The sequence below is a fragment of the Polyodon spathula genome, chromosome 17 (genome assembly GCF_017654505.1).
Source record: "Polyodon spathula isolate WHYD16114869_AA chromosome 17, ASM1765450v1, whole genome shotgun sequence".
Lineage (NCBI taxonomy): Eukaryota > Metazoa > Chordata > Actinopteri > Acipenseriformes > Polyodontidae > Polyodon > Polyodon spathula.
In genome coordinates, this window is record NC_054550.1 from 7,803,837 (window position 1) to 7,824,173 (window position 20,337).

The 20,337-nt window shown below is 37.3% G+C and overlaps 1 protein-coding gene across 3 annotated transcripts in view; it reads right to left on the reverse strand.

Moving 5' to 3' along the window:
• Window positions 1-975: 975 nt before the first annotated feature.
• Window positions 976-20,337, reverse strand: part of LOC121329519 (deformed epidermal autoregulatory factor 1 homolog) — a 28,763-nt gene continuing 9,401 nt past the window's right edge. The window contains exons 10-13 of one of the 3 annotated variants that reach the window (XM_041275115.1): window positions 14,664-14,908; window positions 10,779-10,847; window positions 6,419-6,508; window positions 976-2,211 (exon numbers count right to left, since the gene is read on the reverse strand). In XM_041275115.1, the coding sequence (XP_041131049.1) occupies window positions 2,209-2,211; window positions 6,419-6,508; window positions 10,779-10,847; window positions 14,664-14,908 (407 nt within the window). In that variant the 3' untranslated portion in view covers window positions 976-2,208. Of the gene's footprint in view, window positions 2,212-3,186; window positions 3,945-4,966; window positions 5,584-6,418; window positions 6,509-10,778; window positions 10,848-14,663; window positions 14,909-20,337 lie in introns of those variants that run through there. The other 2 variants (XM_041275113.1, XM_041275114.1) reach the window with 2 other exon arrangements.

The following is a 20,337-nucleotide window of genomic DNA, read 5'->3' on the forward strand; positions in this document are numbered from 1 at the left end:
CATCTTTGGTGTTTTTTTTCAACTAGCACATGACACCTTACAAGGGCTTGACAGTGATTGCTGTGTCTCAGCATCACCCCCTCCGCCCCCCACTCAGCTCAGCCCAGCTTGCTTACCTTCCTTTCCATCGACGTTGCTTTATCTCTACAGTGCTTGAGGTCCCCAACCAGAATCTTTTCGTCTCAACCAGGGCCAGTTGCTGCTCCTCTGCTACTCTAGATAAGTTCTTCACTATGCGTCGCAACTCTTGACCACTGAATCCAATGTCTTGGAGAAATCGGGGTGTGGAGTGTGCCACAAATCCTCGACAACCTACCTCCACTGGGTTTTGCATTTTATAGGAAACACGTATATACCAATAATTGCAAAGGTAACAGCTTTGTATAAACAATTTTTAAAACTATATGGGGCATTAAACCTTGAAATGGATTGAGGATGCCCTGTCTAAAGATACCAGCCAAGTATCTACTGGAGTCAATTTGGGTTAAATAGACAGGGCAAGGTCACATGGCAGTCACACATTAATAACAGGAATTCCTGTTCGCTTACACTGATCCATTAAATTAGGTGTACTTATCGTGTGCTGCTTAATTTCATTTATATATTCTTTATACAGCACAGCTCTGCTTTATTTCTCCATTATTATTATATATACGATACACTGTAGGTTGGTTATCTGAATATGACTTTTACCTAGAACCAAAGCTGGGTTAATATCCTTAGGTTAATTAAATACACAAAGTAGAAAGAAGCACCTTGACACACAAGCAGAATAACAAAGAAACTACTGACAGACAAAAATGTAGCATTTCAAATTAAAACGTTATTTAAAAATAAATAAATAAAATTGATTTAAAAAAAAAAAAACTCAATAAAACCAATCACAACAACCACTAGAGCTATTTTTTTTCTTTCTTTTAATAGACAAAAAAATGACATCAGACCCCAGTCCCTTCTGTGATCTGATTAGACTGGTTGTTTGATTAATTTCTGACTTAGCAGCACAACAGCTGTTTTATATCAAGCCAGGTTTGAGGAAGTTAGGAATCTAGAGTTGTGCTAATTTGCATATTGTTAATAAAAAGTGTTGGAAAAGATGGAACACCCTTCTGGCACTTCTGGCAGATGGAACAAAATCCTAACATTGAAGCACACATTTTCTCTATTATGGAATCCACCAACATATGTCATGAATGTATTGAGTTTTAACAATTTGTGCCCTGCACATTTTATTTTCAGACCACAATTGTTTCCCTTAGAAGTCTCAAGAGACATCGCTCCAGGCACATTATATAGATGGGATTATTAATTTTGTAGACCTACACTTAGCAATGCTTTTGCATCCAAAAATCAAAATCATTTATTATTAGGAGAGAAGTAATTTGATTTATAGCTCTATGAATTATTTAGATACACACGTGAATCCTATATCTGATTTCATTTAGTAGACCCTAAATATTAATGCAAAAGACTGGCTGGATGTCTGAGGCATCTCAGACAAGCAAGGGTGAGACATGCCCTCTTTCTGCTCTGTGCTCAACCTGCTCACAATTTCAATGTGCCTGCGGTCGCCATTGAAAAACTTACATACTTCTTAAAGGAATTCTGAATTTGACGCCCCCCTTATACTTTATTTGGATCCCCATCATGACTGCTGCAAAATTAAAATGTTTTTACAACAATTGCAACAATGTTGCTCTTTACTTTACTTTGAGCTTTCCAGGATTGTGTTTGATCAGTCTTCTCAATTTTCCAGATTTAAAGTTGCTCCTGTCAATAACACACAATTTTCACGTATCCTATATTTGTCAGTGAGAGGAGGGGGTTAGCTTTCTGTTGCATTTAAAGAGTGATTTCCAGAAGGTGGATGTTAACATTTGATAATGTATTTGAAACCTTTGAGGATAGAAATCTGTCATTGACAAAATGGTGAATGAACCATTGATCTTAATAACCTTTCTTCACCGTTTTTAAAACCTAGAGTTAATTCCCATGTTCCAAAACACATTTTAGCCTCTTAACAGGATCGAAGATTAGTGTCCTGGCTGTGTGAAGTTGCAGATCTTCGATGGGGATCCCACATTGACTGGCGCTGCTGCGGGTTAGAGAAATCGAATCATCAGGAACTGTTTTCTCATCACATTTCTCACTCAAACGGCCAGGTGTCTGGTGAGCTCAAACAGCGAGAAACTCAACATAAAGTTCAATCTACTGGGGAAAAAAAATAAATAAATCACAACTCACACCACCACAGACCCAGTACAAATACCACTGCCTTCCAATAATGCCCACAGGATACTGATAATCCTATTACTAAGAAAACCTTTGGTTAAACAAGGTCAAGTACACAACACACAGGATTTGCTTTTTTTCTGCTTGTTTCACAGATCATATTGTGTAGAACTTGGTAGGCCAAATGAAAAATTAAAATGATATTCCTACAAATCTGTAACCATTTAAAGTTACAAACTTTACGATATCGATACGGCATTTACGACACGGCGAGACACAAGCCACGCGTCACATGCGCACGCTCGGTGTCCGAACTTCAGTACCTGTTGTGGTCACCCTGACTCAGTATAGCGTTTGTTGGGTTTTTTTTTTTGGTTTTTTTATGCAGGTAACTGTTTTTTTTTTAGAATTTATTTGCCCTTAACAATGTCTGATAAGAGCAATTGACTCAAAATGAAACCTAAGCTGTGAACTCTGCCACATGATGAGGGGTTTAACTTCAGGTGGTCGTAGTTCCGGCTATGAGTACCACATACACACACTGAATACGTCATTGGAAAGCCCCTAGTCTGTTCTTTTACACAAGCCATATAGATGCCTGAGTAATATGCGTGTAATCACCATGCTAGGTGTAAAGATTTAAAAAAATATTTGCATGAGTACAATATAACAGGTTATTTTTGTAAAAAGATATTATCTGACCAGAGAATCAGGAATGTAACCCCAATTTATAACATTGTTCCTATGGGAAAATGTGCTTCGACTTACAACGCGACTTTCAGGAACCAATTGTGTCGTAAGTGCGAGGACTGCCTGTATCCCTTTAGTCCTCTCCTCCTTCTCTTATTAATGCAATTTATAAAACTGTAAAAATTCAGCGGCTATAATCCTGTTAGATAATACCTTGTTACGTTCAGTGATCAACATTGGTTTATTAATACAGTGACTGCCCGGTAAAGCCCCGCACTTGTGCACTCAGGGTAGTGTTCATGTTAAGATAAGCCAGTAGGACTGCCGCTACTGAACTTAGTAAATAATATTGGAGTGGGTAAGGTGACGAGTCCATCTCCCGCAAAAAATCTGACATGAGCAGAAAATTAAGCTACTCCTTTGGCTTCATATTTATGCATCTGTCAGAATATAACTGAAGGTCAGTGCAAACGGATTTGTAAAAGATTCTCCTTATGAAGTGCCATTTTCCCTACAGTTAACCTCCAGTTACTTTCGACCAAAAAGTTTAAAGAAAACACAAATGAACAACAGTTGTAAACTTATCTTAAACACTTTATGCTTTTTAAAGATTTCCACAGGTTTGATTATTTTAAATGCTGTCAAAATTAGACATAAATACAATGTTCCAAATAAAAATATATATATAAAAAAAATAATAATAAAAAAGCACATAAAGCATAATGTGCAATAAATCCACACAGAGCAAAAGCCTCTGATGAAAGCGGAGTCGTGGAGCAGGGAGCTCCACAATGTTTGAAATCAGTCAGTCTCTGCACTGCACAAAGAATCACGTCTCCTGCAAGTTTTTCTAAAGGAGTTTTCCCCCATTTCTTTTGTTCGAGGGCTCAACAAGTTGCCTGTTAGACTCTGACTTTCTCAACGTCCATTTCTGCTATGTGAACCTCTTCTCCCTGGACAGCCACTGCTGTTGTTGCTGTTGTTGTTTGCTGGCAGCAAATATGCTGGTGATCCTTCCAGTCCTATTGGTAACGAAAAAGGAGACACCATTTCAGAAAGGAGACGTCTACAAGTAGTTGAATGCTCTGTTTATTAGATGCTGTGATACTGTCACGTGGCATGAATACATTACTGCATTTTGACCCACGGCCTCCACTGAAGCGCAGTGGCTGCCTCTCTTATAAATTATGTTGTCATTACAAGCCAACCACAGCATTTCTATGCAACAGAAAAATTGTATACAAGTGTTGCATCATGATACTGTAGAATCCAAATAAATGGCGCTGCAGCAGAGTAAAAGTACTGTGAAACAGCATCTGGACTATACCAAACTAGTCAGAAGGCTATTGTGTGAAAACTGTATTACATCCGGCAGTACACAGAACAGAGACAGCACTGTAAAACCCACTAGAATTACAGACACGGACAAATAAAGGAATGAGCAAAGATTGAAAATGTAAAAATAAGTTTGGATTTTGAGGGTCTATTTATATAAAAATCTAGATTAGTAGAATCTCAGGAAAGAACAACCTTGTTTATTTATTTTTAAAAAAAGAAAATGTTTAAAGGTTATGTATCCTGAACTGCTTGTTGCCAATGATGCAAGAGTCAGATAATGAGACAGTTGCACTGGAATTTCACTGTGAGACCAGCAAAATGGCCAACATTACACTAGAATAATATTATGGTAAAACAAAGGCATTAGGTACATATTTATCTCATTTATTATTTAATTTAGATGATGTAAAAATACTCCTAATTTGTAGTTTTCTTTCTCATTATTTATGCAAGTGTCTTTGCTTGTTGTATTAATTAGTTGTTTCGAGTTTTCAAAAGGCATCACTGTTTTTCTTTTGATTATAGGAGGCTGTGTGGTCCCGTGGTTAAAGAAACAGGTTCAAATCCCAGCTCAGCCACTGAATCACTGTGTGACCCTGAGTCACTTAACCTCCTTGTGCTCCGTCTTTCGGGTGAGACGTTGTTGTAAATGAGCAGCTGATGCACAGTTCACACACCCTAGCCTCTTATCTTGTAAAGCGCTTCGTGATGGTGGTCCACTATGAAAGGTGCAATATAAAAATAAAGATTATTATTATTATCATCATCATCAGGCGTGAAGTACCAGTTGTTGTTCTTCAGGGTCTGTTCTAGTGGAGGTGTTGGCTTGAGATAGTGATCAACAGACTGCATCTCTCTCTCAGCATATGGGCTTTTATCGCATCCTAAGTTGTACAGAGGGCATTCTCTATTAGTTAAAAGGCACTTAGAGGTGTACAAATATATTTTTGCTAAATAAAGCTGTATGATGTACAAGGCTGTCTTTGAGGACCAATTAAGAATCAACAGCCAATATCCACATGTGACAGAGACGGGGGATTTGCATGTGTTTATTTTTGTAAATGATCTGAGAGCCAGGTGCGCTTCCAGGCGATTTCTGTGTCTCTCCATCTGTCAGTACATCACCCACACCTCAATCACACCACTGAAGAAAGGTAGTTAATTAATGGCATCATCCACACAGTCTGTATGCAATAATTGCATACTGAAACCTCACAAAGGCTCCAATTTATACACCCATTAGGCAGACTAACACAGACCAAAATCATCCATCATTTTTTCCCCAGCTACATACCCTGCTTGTCCCTGTACACATCAGCGAACCTGCATTCAGAATGTAAAACATGCCACTTTTAGAAAAAAACTAATTTAAATCCATATGGTCACCTTAAAGGTTTATTATTATTATTATTATTATTATTATTATTATTATTATATTATTAATTATTATAATATAAACAAGAGGGAACATCTACTTTTTTTTTTCTCTAATTCCACCCACCACCTGAGCTTCTATTTTTTAATAATGTGTACATTTTTATGAACTACACCTGATTGGGGTTTACATATTCATGAAATAACAACAGGTAATTTCAGTCGCAAGCAAAATGCTCACGATAACTAACACTCCATATCAAACAAAAAATATATAATAAAAGTAAAACATCATTTTGGACAATAGTAAAACATAATTTTGGAAAGAAAATCTGTTCCCTAGTTTCAGACACCACAGGGCATCAAATAGCTTTAAATAGAAAATCAAAACGCAGGCTCCTTTTTTCTGTTGAGATTGAGTTTATTCATGGTGACCCTATCCTACTGCATGACACTGCATGATACTGAAAAACCTACGAAACAGAGTTCAACCTTGTCTCCCAAACAGTGCTACTGTACAGGGCCAACCTGGGCACAGCGTTAAAGGAGACATTTCAGTACAACAACAGAACCAAACTGCACTATAATGTGTCACTCTACACACAGTAGAAGAGGGTCATCCTGAATAGAAATACTTTATTACACTCGTAACACTTGAAATCACAGTTCAACTGAATCCTTTTAAATAAATTATAATTTGTGGATATCCTGCTGCATTGTGTACGGAATTTGCTAGCCCCTAAAACGAGGCGAGTTAACAAGCAGAAGTAGAATCTGTAAGTACCTTGCGCTGGCAAAAAGTTGAGCAGTAATTGACCTTGTGGCAGCCGGTACACTCATTCATTGCTTCTCGACCACAGTTAACACACATTTGCTGCAAGATCAATGAACAGAAAGAACACAATTAGTTAAACACAGTGGGGGGGGAGACCACAGGTTAGAGCAACACTTCCCCTATTAGTCTTGGAGGACCTGCAGTTTAACTGCAATTACAGTTACAGTTAATTATTTCATGATTCAATAATTAATTTAATCCTGTTAATTTAAGGTGTGGCTGTGTTGACAGTAAATTGTACCTGGACTATCCTTACTGTGTAGACCATTCACTAATTCACTGCCCTTAATATTTCACTTTTTTTTTTTTTTAGGTACAAGGAAATAGTACTTTTCTAGATAGCAGCTTCTTTACAAAAGGTAACTTTTGTAAAGAAAAACCTACAGTAACTGGAAGAAAGACCATGCACCTATACAGGATTGCCACCCCCCTAATGGTGATCCAAGCTATCTAACACCCATTAGGTTACTATCGGAAAATCGTGCAACTAGGCAGATGGGTTTATACATGGGTATACACATTGTTATCTGAGGAAATGTATACAGCCATGCTTTTGTCTCAGCACAGTAAGTTGTGTGAATGAAATTGATAAAAAGCCGGATGGGTGTATTTCTAATATAGTCTTACTTTTTTTCTTTCTCTTCAACACTTCTCAAAAACAGTTCCAAATACAAGAGGCTGCAGATCGGAAATCATTCCATTAAGAAATCGAAATCAAATCAACATGTACACATTGTACTTTGATTTAATATAATGTGCCAAAACAAGACATTACCAGTGTTTAACAAGACATGACATCCCCCCAGGTGTCTTGCTAGAGAGAATCTGTTCTCACACACAGTCCCTGGAACAAACAACCTGCTAAAAAACTAGCCAGACACTGCATATGACCCCCACGCGCAGCACATTAGGAGCAATTCTCCTGTCAATTAGTTATAAATGAATGACGGCAGTGTGGGAGTTCACTGTTTTGAAGCCAGACAATGTTTGTTAAAGATGCAGTGCCCCTCACTCTTGCATTGTATTCAATAGCGCTAGAGTTTGAGCCACTTGTGATGCGACCTTGAAAAGTAGCCATGACAAGACACTGATAAAGACTTAATGGTGAAACAGTTGTTAAAGACTTTTTTCTAATCAGTACTCCTAGCTACAAACCTGGATAGTCAGTTAAATGTGATATTTGGATTGTTTCTAGTGACCTGAAAGTGTTGTACGCTGTGTTGATGGACCCAGAATTCTATAGTACAAGCAGCATTTTTTTTTTTTTTTTTTTACACAATTGTTTATGTCTATGAACAGTATTTGACTTGTGTGCAACTGCCATTGACATACATTCCCCCTCAAATACAAAATGAAGCGATATCAGCAAGATGAACAAATAAAATGGACCACAACCTACATACACTGTATGTAGTTGCAACAATGCAAGTTTGACATAGAGGCACCTCCATACACCCCCAAATGCTGATACACTCAGTCATGTGCTATAGAATGTCCTTACCAAGTTTCATTCCAATTGCACAAGCAGTTAAATGTACAGATGGCTGCCTGCTCTATACACTGTCTCAGGAATATGCATCTCTGGCAGGGGATTGTGTGTTTGTATGCACTTACAGTGCCTATAGAAAGAGTTTTTCTTTTTATTTATTTTTTATCTACACATCCTACCCCACAACTTCCAATATTCTAGAAATGTATAGAAAATTAATTAAAAATAAAAACGGAAATAGCTTGGTTGGATAAGTGTCCAACCCCACACCTTGTAATAGCAATCCTAAATTAGCTCAGGTGTAACCAATCGCCTTCAAAATCACACACCAAGTTAAGTGGCCTCCATCTGTGTTGTAGTGATTCACATGATTTCAGGATAAATTCAGAAGTTCCTGTAGGTTCCCTCTGCTGGGTAGTGCATTTCAAAGCAAAGACACAACCATGAGCACCAAGGTGCTTTCAAAAAAACTCTGGGACAACGCTGTTGAAAAGCACAGATCAGGGGATGGGTATAAAAAAATATCAAAGGCCTTGAATATCCCTTGGAGCACGGTCAAGACGATTATTAAGAAGTGAAAGGTGTATTGCACCACCAAGACCCTGCCTAGATCAGGCCGTCCCTCCAAACTGGATGACCAAGCAAGAAGGAGACTGATCAGAGAGGCTACCTAGAGGCCAATGGCAACTCTGCAAGAGCTACAGGCTTTTATGACCAAGACTGGTCAAAGTGTGCATGTGACAACAATATCCCAAGCACTCCACAAATCTGGCCTGTATGGTAGGGTGGCAAGAAGGAAGCCATTACTCAAGAAATCCCACATTGAATCCTGTTTGAAGTATGCAAAAAAAACACTGTAAAAAAAAATTCTATAGCCATGTGCAAAGCACTATGTTTTGCGCAAACCCAACACAGCGCATGTCCCAAAGAACACCATCCCTACTGTGAAGCATGGTGGTGACAGCATCATGTTATGGCGATGTTTCTCATTGGCAGGGACTGGGGCACTTGTCAGGATAGAAGGGAAAATGAATGGAGCCAAGTACAGAGAAGTCCTTGAGGAATACCTGCTGCCCTCTGCAAGAAAACTGAAACTGGGACGGAAGTTCACCTTTCAGTATGACAATGACCCAAAGCACACAGCCAAAGCTACACTGGAGTGGCTAAGGAACAAAAAGGTAAATGTCCTTGAGTGGCCCAGTCAGAGTCCCGACTTAAATATTGAAAATTTGTGGCATGACTTGAAGATTGCTGTCCATCAACACTTCAGGGAGCTTGACAGAGCATGGATAGTTTTGTAAAGAAGAATGGTCAAATATTGCCAAATCTAGGTGTGCAAAGTTGGTAGAGACCTATCCCAACAGACTCATAGCTGTAATTGCTGCCAAAGGTGCTTCCACCAAGTATTAACTCAGGGAGTGGAGACTTAACCAATTATGATCTTTCAATTTTGTATTTTTAATATATAATTTTTTTCAATAAAAACTTTTTCCCCCTTAACAGTGTGGAGTATGGTGTGTAGATAAGTGGAAAAAAATCCTCATTTAAAAGCATGAAACTGAGGCACTGACACAACAAAATGTGAAAAAAGTTCAAGGGGGTGTAGACTTTCTATAGGCACTGTACATGCTCACTGCAATGCAGAAAATGCTGAGAAGATGAAAGCGCTTCTAGTTACATCAGCCCTGTTTCTTCATTTCCTGTACTGTATCTCCACTGCTCCTTATGCAACACTTCTATGATGGATGGCAACTTAATGTATTTTTGCTGCAGTCATCTATAACAGCTACTATTTCCTGTATCGCCCGACAATACAGTAAAAGCACTCCCACAAGCTAACTCTTCTATTAACACAGTATCTATTAGGGTCAAGATTTATCTACCATTAATGCCTCATGCGCAAATCACAGTTAGAATGACTTACTTATTCTCCATATGGAGAATTAATACAACCAAGAAGGATACTTCCATAGCTTCAAGAATACCCAAGTATAGGAATTATTTGGTCAATTTTCCCCCATTCTGTTCTGTAATGATAAGGCATGACTTACTTAATTTAAGCAAGTTTTAAAAAATTAATGAAATTGTAAATCACACTTTCTGCAATTACACCTGAATTACATTTTCCTTTTACCGCTTCATTTATTTCCATACTGCATGAGTTAAAAACGAAAAGGCATTTTCAACACAACTTATGAGGGAAAAGTGGAAAATCCAAGCCACTACTACCATAAAGTTGTGTAAGGTTTTGCAACTGGTCAGATTTTTTGCTGAAACTATGTTACCTTACTACATTTCATTCTAGTCCTGCTGTATTAAGCACTGCATTCTTTATGCACCCAATATCACAAACAGCTATTGCCAAACGTTTGGCATCACCTAGAATTTTACGGTCAAGATGTAATTTAATAAATAAATAAATAATAAATAACATCATTTACATATTTTATTTTAAATCATGTAATCAAACAAACTCCAAAATGATATTGCAAACGTCTACGAGAAGCCATAATAGTAGTACAATATTTCATGTTAGATTTTGAAATGTCACATTTTTCAAATGTTATCGCTTTTTTTTGTTAAGTATATGGAAAAATACAAAGCAGTACGTAATTCAACATGTTAACGTAACATTATTCAGCAGGTTTCATTCGACTTCATGAAGCAAAATGAGTTAATTCTATAGGGTGATGGAAAACCTTTGGCCATAGTTGTAGATTAAACACAGAGAGACTTGTCTTCTCTTTTTTCTTTTTTTTTTTTTTTTTTTTTTTTTTTTTTTTTTACTCATTTTTGTTTAAGAGCTTGCTGCCTACTTGCCTTAATAATGATTTCCGTTTTCCCATCTGCATCTTCTGTGTGTTGAAATGAGATTTGATTCTGAAAGGGCTGCAATGAGAAAAGCCAGGTAAAGGAAGGGGTTAATGGACAAATCCGCGTACTTTAAGCACCTATAGAAATCAAAACACTAGAAACCAATTAGATGGCAACGGCTATTTTTAAAAAGTAGTAAAGCGGGTTTATCTGCTATTTGAATCAATTTTAAAATGAAATCCAATTTGAAGCTTAGCGCTCACTCAAATCCAGCTTTAAACATCTGGTGTCAAGCCCTGCTTTCCTGTAAACCTGCATCATTAAAAGAAGCATGAATCATACAGTGTAATCCCTCTGAATGGGATAAGCTAAACTCTCAATGAAAGCAGCTAGGCTATAATTTTCTTTCCATTTCCCCTTTGGCTATCTGGTAAAGAGCCATCTTGGTTTAAGTAATCAATAACAACAACTAAAACTTTACTTTGTATTGGGGCTTTGGTTCCACTGAACTCCACAGCAGAACTTCACAAAATAATTCAAAAAGCAGTAATCATGAAAATAACATTATTCAAAAGTAAGCGAATCATAGTCGACATTTAGACTTTGAAGCTACATCTCCCTGTTGCCATAGTGGTCCTACACTATTGACAATTATATGGTGAGTGTTTCTATGATAAGGGTACTGTCCAAATAGTTGGTCTACATGCAAGTTTTACCACAGAATGTGACTGAGTGTTTATGAAGTCCTGTATTGCTGTATATATGTAAGAATAGCATAATAGCCTGGCCAGAGGTCAAGAGCTGAACTCTTGAAATATCTCCTTCTATCCTCAAAAGGGAATGATAAAGCCAGCAAACTGAATGACCCTTCTCACTAAATCCTTGTCTTATAATTTCTAGAGGAGATTAAAGCTGGAATTACAACATGAAAGTAACAAAAAAAAAGAAGTGTCTAAAAGCATAAGCACTTCCAAAGTTCTAGTAACTGTCCTTAAAAAACAATCCTGCTGCTTAAATCACCTTCACAAGCAGCCACCTTAAAATAAAACTTAACTTATACTTAATAGGACTTGACCACATTGTTTGCTGTTCCATTAACAAAAAAAAAAAAATACACCAATACACCATTGGAGTGCATAGCTGTTAGTTCAAATCTTATTGAAGGCCTCTGATACTGTTTAGTGTCCAGACACAGGTAGAAGGCTTTATTATAATGTGCCCTCGCTTTCCAGAACCAGCCCTCGCTTTCCAGAACCAGCATGGGACAGCTTGCCAGAATAGCATGCCTACAGGTGGGCACAGCAAAAGGCCTCCCCCGTGCAATACTGGAGATAGGGGCACTTTGCGCCAAATAGCACAGATGCTTGATAAGCCCAATTGCCACCTTTGGAACCAGTATTTAAAAGGGAAAAAAATCACAAGGAAACAGCTTTTTAAAATGCGTTTGATTCATGGAATATTGCACTGTACCCAATTAATCACCGAGAACTCTCCCATTCCTCAACTGGTCTCCAGATGTCCTTAATCAAAGGAGCAATCTCAATACAGGTCCCAGCTAAAAATATATGAAATCCCAGGAGTTTCCCCCTCCTCTTTTTCACCAGCTATATTAAACAGAAAATCACCACATTGTTCTAGTTCCCTCTCCTAATTGTGAGGTAGTTAACGTGTGGCTTTTAGAAAATGCAATTAATGTGAATTAATCAAGCATTTATATTTTATACTGTATACAGTAATTCTCCAAAGGTCTAAAACTGGGTAATGACTTAAACCAGATACAGCAAACTAACATTTTGCAGTGCAAAGCAAATGCGGAAGATTGCATAATGTATGCTTTTTGGGGGGTTTTTGGTCTGGAAACACTAAGAGATCAGGCAGTACAATTTAATGGAAATGAAGAATTCTAAATACTAAGGAAAGGGATCCATTATTGTGGTTGGGCATTAAAATCAAGTTAAAATGCATTTTAATGAACAGTATTGTAAAGTTGGAGAGCAATCAAAGTCACATCTGAATCTTTCCACTCCGCTAATGCAGAGGTACGGCATAACTGAACAGGGCATTAGCCTAAACATTCACCTTCATGACTTGCTATAGTTTTATAGAGGAGTATCAAATGCACCCCAAGAGCACTTCACAAATTGGTATTCATAAGTACAATGAAGCAAGACCATTTTTTTAAATCATCTGTTTAAATGTCTTTGCAACAGCATCAGGTAAGCAGTAAACATGACTTTCAGCAGTACTAAGTCACATTCTAACATGCTTATTTTACCTGGATATCACCGCAGTGGTTTTGAAATTACTCTCCGATAAGACTCTGTTCACACTGTAATTCTAAACCTTGTCTATCTGTAGTTCCGCACTAACAGAGTTCTACTGAAGACATCAAGCCAACTTCAACCATAGTGGTACCCAGACTAAAAAGGGTTAAACGCTCTCTAATATCCCATATCCCAAATGACACTACAGCCAGTGACTGCACTCTTGCACCAACAGAATGGTACTGAATCATTAGAATATAGGAATATGCAGATGGCTTGCGGTGCTAAATTCAACATGCTTCATCTGATAGCTAATTTCCCTTTATTATTATTATAATTTTTTTTTTTTTTGAGCAGTATGATATTTGTAACGTGTATATCAAATCTTAGAGGTAAAGTCATAATGCTACTGTTCAAAAGCATGTATTTAATTACATTCATGATAACACTGTATATTGTATTGTGGTAAAAAACTTCCAATTTACTGGCTGGTTATGTTTATTTCCATTAACTATATTAAATATTCCCACAGCCATGCTTTAAAAAAAATGTCCTTTTTAAATTTCAGCTACTGAATCATAGATTTGCCTTGAAGTGATAGAGGTAACAACACATGATCAAACTTCACTGCATTATGCTCTAGTGTACTTTTAACACAGCCTTTATTTTATTATATAATATATATATATATATATATATATATATATATATGTGTGTGTGTGTGTGTGTGTGTGTGTGTGTGTGTGTGTGTGTGTGTGTGTATGTATATATATGTATATAAAACAACAACAACAGACAACAGCTGCTTCAGTAAAGAGCACTGTCATTAAGTATTGCAGACATTTCAGGTACCTACAGTCTTCACATAGACTGGCATTGAGTGGGCAAGCACAGCTCCCTTGTACTTCTAATGAGATCAGCACTGAAGCATGCTGGTTTGTGGGGAAGCCCTGTATGCCTCATTGGGCAGGGCTTACTCTATTCAGGGTAGGAAATGTGTTTCCTCCTTAGGGTTTTCCATCTTTCCTAAAGCAAATCTGTGTTTGATGGAAGCAAACATGCAAAATGGACAGAGTTATAAAATCAGAGAGCGTCAGCACAGAGCTGAGTGAACACCAGGTCACAGTTCAGGAAGTATGGTAAAGAGTTCCCATTTTATATTGCTGCATTTAAGTGTTAGGTAATGGAAGATTTTTGCTTTCTCAGTTAAAATGACCATCCCTGTCAGTAAAACTGCTTTTTAAGTGGCTGGCAACCTGCTGTGCTGTCAGTTTACACAAGCACAACATTTATCACCAACAACAAACTAATGGACTAAAAACACCATCTACATTATTTACACCATCAGTAATGGACCGCTATCCCAAACTGATCCACCATCAATTGTGGCCCAAGTATTCAAACCCTGGCTTCTAAAAGATTAATTCTTTAAAATATTGTAAAAAGGTGCATAACCATTACTTGGTCATCTGTTTTTTAAAACCTTGAACCACTAACTCTGTAATATTCAAGAGGGACATTCAAATGTTTTTGGTTACCATTTTTAAAATATGCATCAAGTAAAAAAAAAAAAAAAAACTTGGAAGCAAGATTTGTATTTGCATGCCTCCCTTATTCATTTTCTTACATCTTTCCTTTCTGAATCACACTTGGCCTGCATGAGAGTAGCTTCCCGGGACGCCAGGCTGGATTGCTTGGCTTGTTCAATGAGAGTCTTGAGCTGCTGGGCCATGTTGATCAGGGTGTTGGCCATCTCTTCCAGATACAGCCAGTTTCTCTGCTCAGTCACTTCCAGCCCATTCACTAAGCTGGGTGACACTACCTTGGACAGGATAGAAGGATTCACTGCCAGAGCCGGAAGAGATGTCAGCACTGAAACACAACAAAGAAACACAGTAAGATCACATTAAAGAAACAATTTTCCAAAACCTTATTAAAAAAGAAATACTTTACCAAAGATCCAAATAAATAAATAAATAGATAAATAAATAAATAAATGGATTTACATTAAATGTTTAATCGCTATATAATATAAACTCTAAAAATAAACATGCTGTCCCTCTTTATCAGTGTCCTTAATTGTTAAAAACAGTGCGTTAAAAATGTTTGATCAGAGACTGTCACAGGACAGCGACCCCCTCCCTCCTTGGTCTTCAAGGTCACCCACCCCAGAGCTCTTTTGCAGCGTCTCAGAAATATGCTGACCTCTGGGACAATTCGGCCCACTTTCTCCGCTCTCGGACAGCTCTGTCTTGTCACAGCACTTCAAGTCTCACTAAATATGTAAACAAATACCAGCACTTCAATCCGACTGAAGCAGCTCAAATACGATACACATGGAGCACGACTGGAAAACAATTAGAGGCAAAGAATTGCGAAAAATCAACACCAGGTAACTCAGCTGCAGTGATATTACTGGCTTCCATACTTGCTTATTTTCACAACCTGCTTTTATTTTATAATGTTTTGCCAGGAAAGCCATGTTGCGGTGGAACTTCAAGGTTTTAAGAAGTTCCAGGAAGAGGAATTAAAGGTATTGTAGAGGCACACAGCCAATCATATCATAAACTGTTACCTTCAACTGTTAAGGAATACATTTCGAACAGAGATACAAATCTGCACAGTGTGGCAGAAAGAGACAGACACCACAATGCAATGTGCAGTTCCAGTTCTTGCATGTTTGTCTTCTCTGTACAGTTAAATTCCCATCCATCACATTGCACATAACATCATGCATCTAATTTAAAGTTTTATATAGCAAAGCACTTCATCTCACAGAAGAGCTTTCATCACTGAATTATTAATTTGCAATTAAGAAGAGTTTCAGGTCTCACATTAATTAAAGAAATTAGTAAATTAAAATAACACTCAAACACTAACCTGAGCTTCACCCAATGTACTACCTTAAGGGGAAATTTTGAATTAAAAATTAGTACTTTGAGGATTTTGGTGCCTTTGATAACAACAAACATAATCCACTGATGTCAAAAGGATACATGCAGACCCAGATGCATTGCATAAACCAGTGCTATTAAGAATGACTTCTGGAACCAGGGTAACCAAAAGGCTACAAAACACAAAGAACCACAGTTCCTTTGTGCCTTTAAAAATGGTATATATTCAGCAATGCAAACCAACATCTATCTCAGCTTCTATCGACAACTATAGAACTGAATATATTATATTAAGCCCAGAGCACTGTTGCAATAAATATACGCCAAACTAATCTGCCTTCTTTTGTCTCCACGCTGAAGTACCAGGGATTCATGATTCACATGGCTTGCTGTTCCTTCAAAGGTATTTTACACAAATAACCTATGTGGTATTAATACTGGAATCAGGCAGGATCAGGTAATGCAGTACAGTGTGCTCATGTCAGTTCTCTTCAATCGACATTCTTAAATTTGCAGTGGGCAGACTAACATTGAAATAGTGCAGCTGTATGAGCAGTAAAGAGAGGCTCATAATGCAAGCTAGTCTGCCTCACTACTTTTGTGAATTGTATATTTGCTTTAAAATGGACTGTGGGAGATGACAATCTGTCGCTGGGGATATTAATCTCCAGGGGTGGACACAAAGGGAAAAGTAGCAGCAAAATGTTCACCAAGCACAAAGGCCACTGCAACAATGAAAACTGCTCTGTGACCTCTACTAAGGCTCTCTGCGAATCGGTATCATTGCAATTATAAGTCAATAAACATACTGAACTTGCTTGTTGTGTGGTGTGATGTTGTCTCTAACAACCATTTTTAGACAACAAGTTTTCTGGCCATTGACTTTGACTAATTATAGTAAAATGTCGATCTGTTGTTTATTTCCCATATCTACATATGACACTAATGGCTATTTTTGACGCAGGGCAATAAACTATTCAGAAAACTCAAAATGAGGCAAAACGGGCAACAAATGTCCCATCCCACGACAATTTACCTTCTAGTTTGTATTAGAACTTTTAAGATTGCGACCTTCCAGAGCAAACTTCAAAGCCCTAAAAACATTTGGTGTTTAAAAATAAAACCCTGCAATATAATACCATATACATTGAAAGTGTGCAATTCATAGCAAGCAGAACAAAGAGTAAATAACACTATTAAACACTCTCTGTGCTCTTCTTCAATAATTCTAATATTATCGGCTATTATTTTGTCCTTCTCATGCCCTCTAAAAAGTTATATGACAAGTTTTATATAGATAGATAGTCAGATCTATCTATCTAAAGTGTTAGAACTTAATTACAAACAAAATTCTCAGATAGAAGTTGCTGAGAAAACCATGTGAATTGAGCCCTGCTGACTCTGTGACAATTAAAAAGGTGTTCATTTCTAATATAAAATGTGAAAAATGAAGTGGCAAAATTAAGCAATGAGACAGATGGCTTCAAAAGGTATAGTGTGATAAGAATGCAGCTTAAGATCCAGAGCTATCTCAGGACTGCTGCTGTAAATATGAGATGTTTGTGAAAGTCTTCCCTTTAGAACAGAAGCAATCAGTTTGTGGAACAATAGCTTAATAATAATAATAATAATAATAATAACAACTAGAACTGCCAGGCAGTTTTACGGCTCCCAAGCCCCAGTATCAGTATCCGTCTAAGCGTGTTTAGTTCTCAATGTGCCAAGTTTAAAATCAGCAACTTCAACAGTTCCACAGAAGAAGATTTTGAAAGGTTTTTTTTTTCCAAAAATGCGTCAGGCAGCCATCTTGTTTTTAATGCAAGTTTCTTAAAAGTCAGTTGTATTTCTACAATGTTAAGGATGATGCTTGTGAAGTTTTGAGTTAGTCAAGTAAATTGTTTGTCAACTGAGGCAGTTTAAAATTTCAGACGTAAACATACACCTGGTGGCCATCTTGTTTTATAAAACATAACCACTTTGACATATTTTTACTCCATTGTTACTGGGGAAATAACTACCATGTTTGGAGATTGTTGGTGAAACAGTTTTCAAATAGCAGCAGTTTGCTGTTAAGGGCACGTTTCGATAAGATTTGTGGCAGCCATTTTGACATTAAAATTTATCGCACAAACTTGTGCTTCACAATCTTGATGCAGGTTTGGATGCTGATGATATATGCCAATTGTCAGATCAATCGCTTTACTGGTTCCCAAGAAGAAGATTTCGAAAGGTTTCTAAAAAAATGTGTCAAACGGCCATTTTCGTTTCCGCTCAACACAATTTTAAGTCAGCTGTACTGATACAGTATCAGGGAAGATGCTTATGAAGTTTGGAGTTAGTCAAGTAAATCGTTTGTCAACTGACGCAGGTTTAAATTTCAAATGTAAACGTGTAAGTGGCATGCATCTTGTTTTATAAAACATCACCATTTTCACATATTTGTATCCCATTGTTACTGGGACGATAACTACCAAATTTGGAGTTTGCTGGACAAACGGTTTTCAAACAGCAGCAGTTTGTTGTTAGGGATGTGTTTTCGATAAGATTTGTGGCATTAAAAAATTTTGACATTAAAATTTATCACAGCAACTTCTGCTTTGCAAACTTGATGCGGGTTTGGATGCTGATGATATATGCCAAGTTTCAGATCAATCGCTTCACCGGTTCCCAAGAAGATTTTGAAAGGTTTTATTAAAAAATGCGTCACTGCGCCAATTGCAATGACGCAGCAGCAAAGGTTTTTGAGCATCTGACAGCCAATGTATCCAGCTTGTTACCCGTCAAGTCAGAACACGATCAGTCACACAGCTTCGAAGCAGCAGCAGTTTAAAGTTTTGGGAAGAAAAAAAATAAATTTAACAATAGGCTTCCCAGCCTTTGGCATTATCTTTTAATTAACACTCAGAGTTCTTTACCAGTATCTGAATTCCCAACATTCCCCAAAATTATGTTCCACCAAGATATAGATAGCTATTTTGTGCCAGACAGAATCAGGGGTTATGTAGATAAGGCCGTTGAGATTTCAATTTAATTCAGCAACCGATACATACATTGACAGACTATCACTGGCCAACCACTTAATTGCTGTCCTTGTTATGGTACTTACGCCAATGCCAAGTTCAGGGTTTGACTTTGCTTAATTTATCAGTCACAGGTATTGGAAGTGAAAAAAGCATGACAGAAAATCAACAGCAGCTTAATTGACACTTCTTTCTCTGGCTTACACATATGAATTCTGGAGAGGGTTACATCAGTCAAAGTTTTCACAGTTTATAAAACAGTGGTAAGGACCGCAGGTCTATGTTCATAACGCCCCTGAATGTGCTGCTTTTTCAGGAATTATTTAGCAGAAGGGAACGGGGAGCAGTCACAACTAATTTTATTTAAAATCACTATGTTTGCTGGGTATCTCCATAAACACACATATTGATACCACATATTGATAGGCATTATACAGATAGAGACAAACACATTCATGAACCTAGAACTAACTCACGGTTATTGATTAAAGAACTAAAGCTACAGTACTGGCTGTCTAGTCCCAGAAGGGACCATTATACTGTATCACCTGATACACGAAATGCATTACTCCCATAAAGGTCAAAGTGTCTGTATTTGGAAGCCAAAAGCTGAATTTAAGTGACTGATCCTAGTGTTCTTTTCATGCAATAAATAAACTTGATTTGGGGCTGGAGACTGTATGATAGAATTGACACTGGTCTTGTATAATGAACTGGCAAATATCAGAATCCTCACAAAGTAAGTAAACAATCAGGGCTATATTATATTCATGCAGTCAAGTTCTTCAAAAAGCTATTTTAGCAAAGGAGGAATAACATAAATGTTGTGATTGTTTTTGGATTATTTATAAACCTGTAACGCTGGTACAATAAAATGGGCTTTACAGCTACAAAGTATTTTAACACCATGAAAATGTGTGCAATTTTTATACTGTATATAATTTAAATAATTTTTTATTCACACATTTTAATTATTGTTGGAACTAAACATACCCACTTTTCACTTCTAGTTTGCCTTTAAAACATTTTTGAAGCAGAAAATGCAATGGTAAATGCACATTTTCTGAGAGGAATAATACAAAGTGATATAAACCCAGCAATTTGATTGCAGGAAATTATTTGACACCATGTTATCGCACTCTGAAAATACGCTTTTGCCTTTGCACTGAAAATAGAACCCAATAAGATAAGTCGATGCTAGAGTTTTTACTGATGAATGTCAGGGCATGTTAATCACAAACACCTGCATTTATTTCTGCCTAGACACAACTAAGGCAAAAAAAGGAGGAACAATATTATAGTCAGTTCTCTTTGTTTTTGGCTTATTTCAAAATCCACGCTTATCCAACCTGTATATGAATATATTATTCTGTTTGTGAATGCCTCT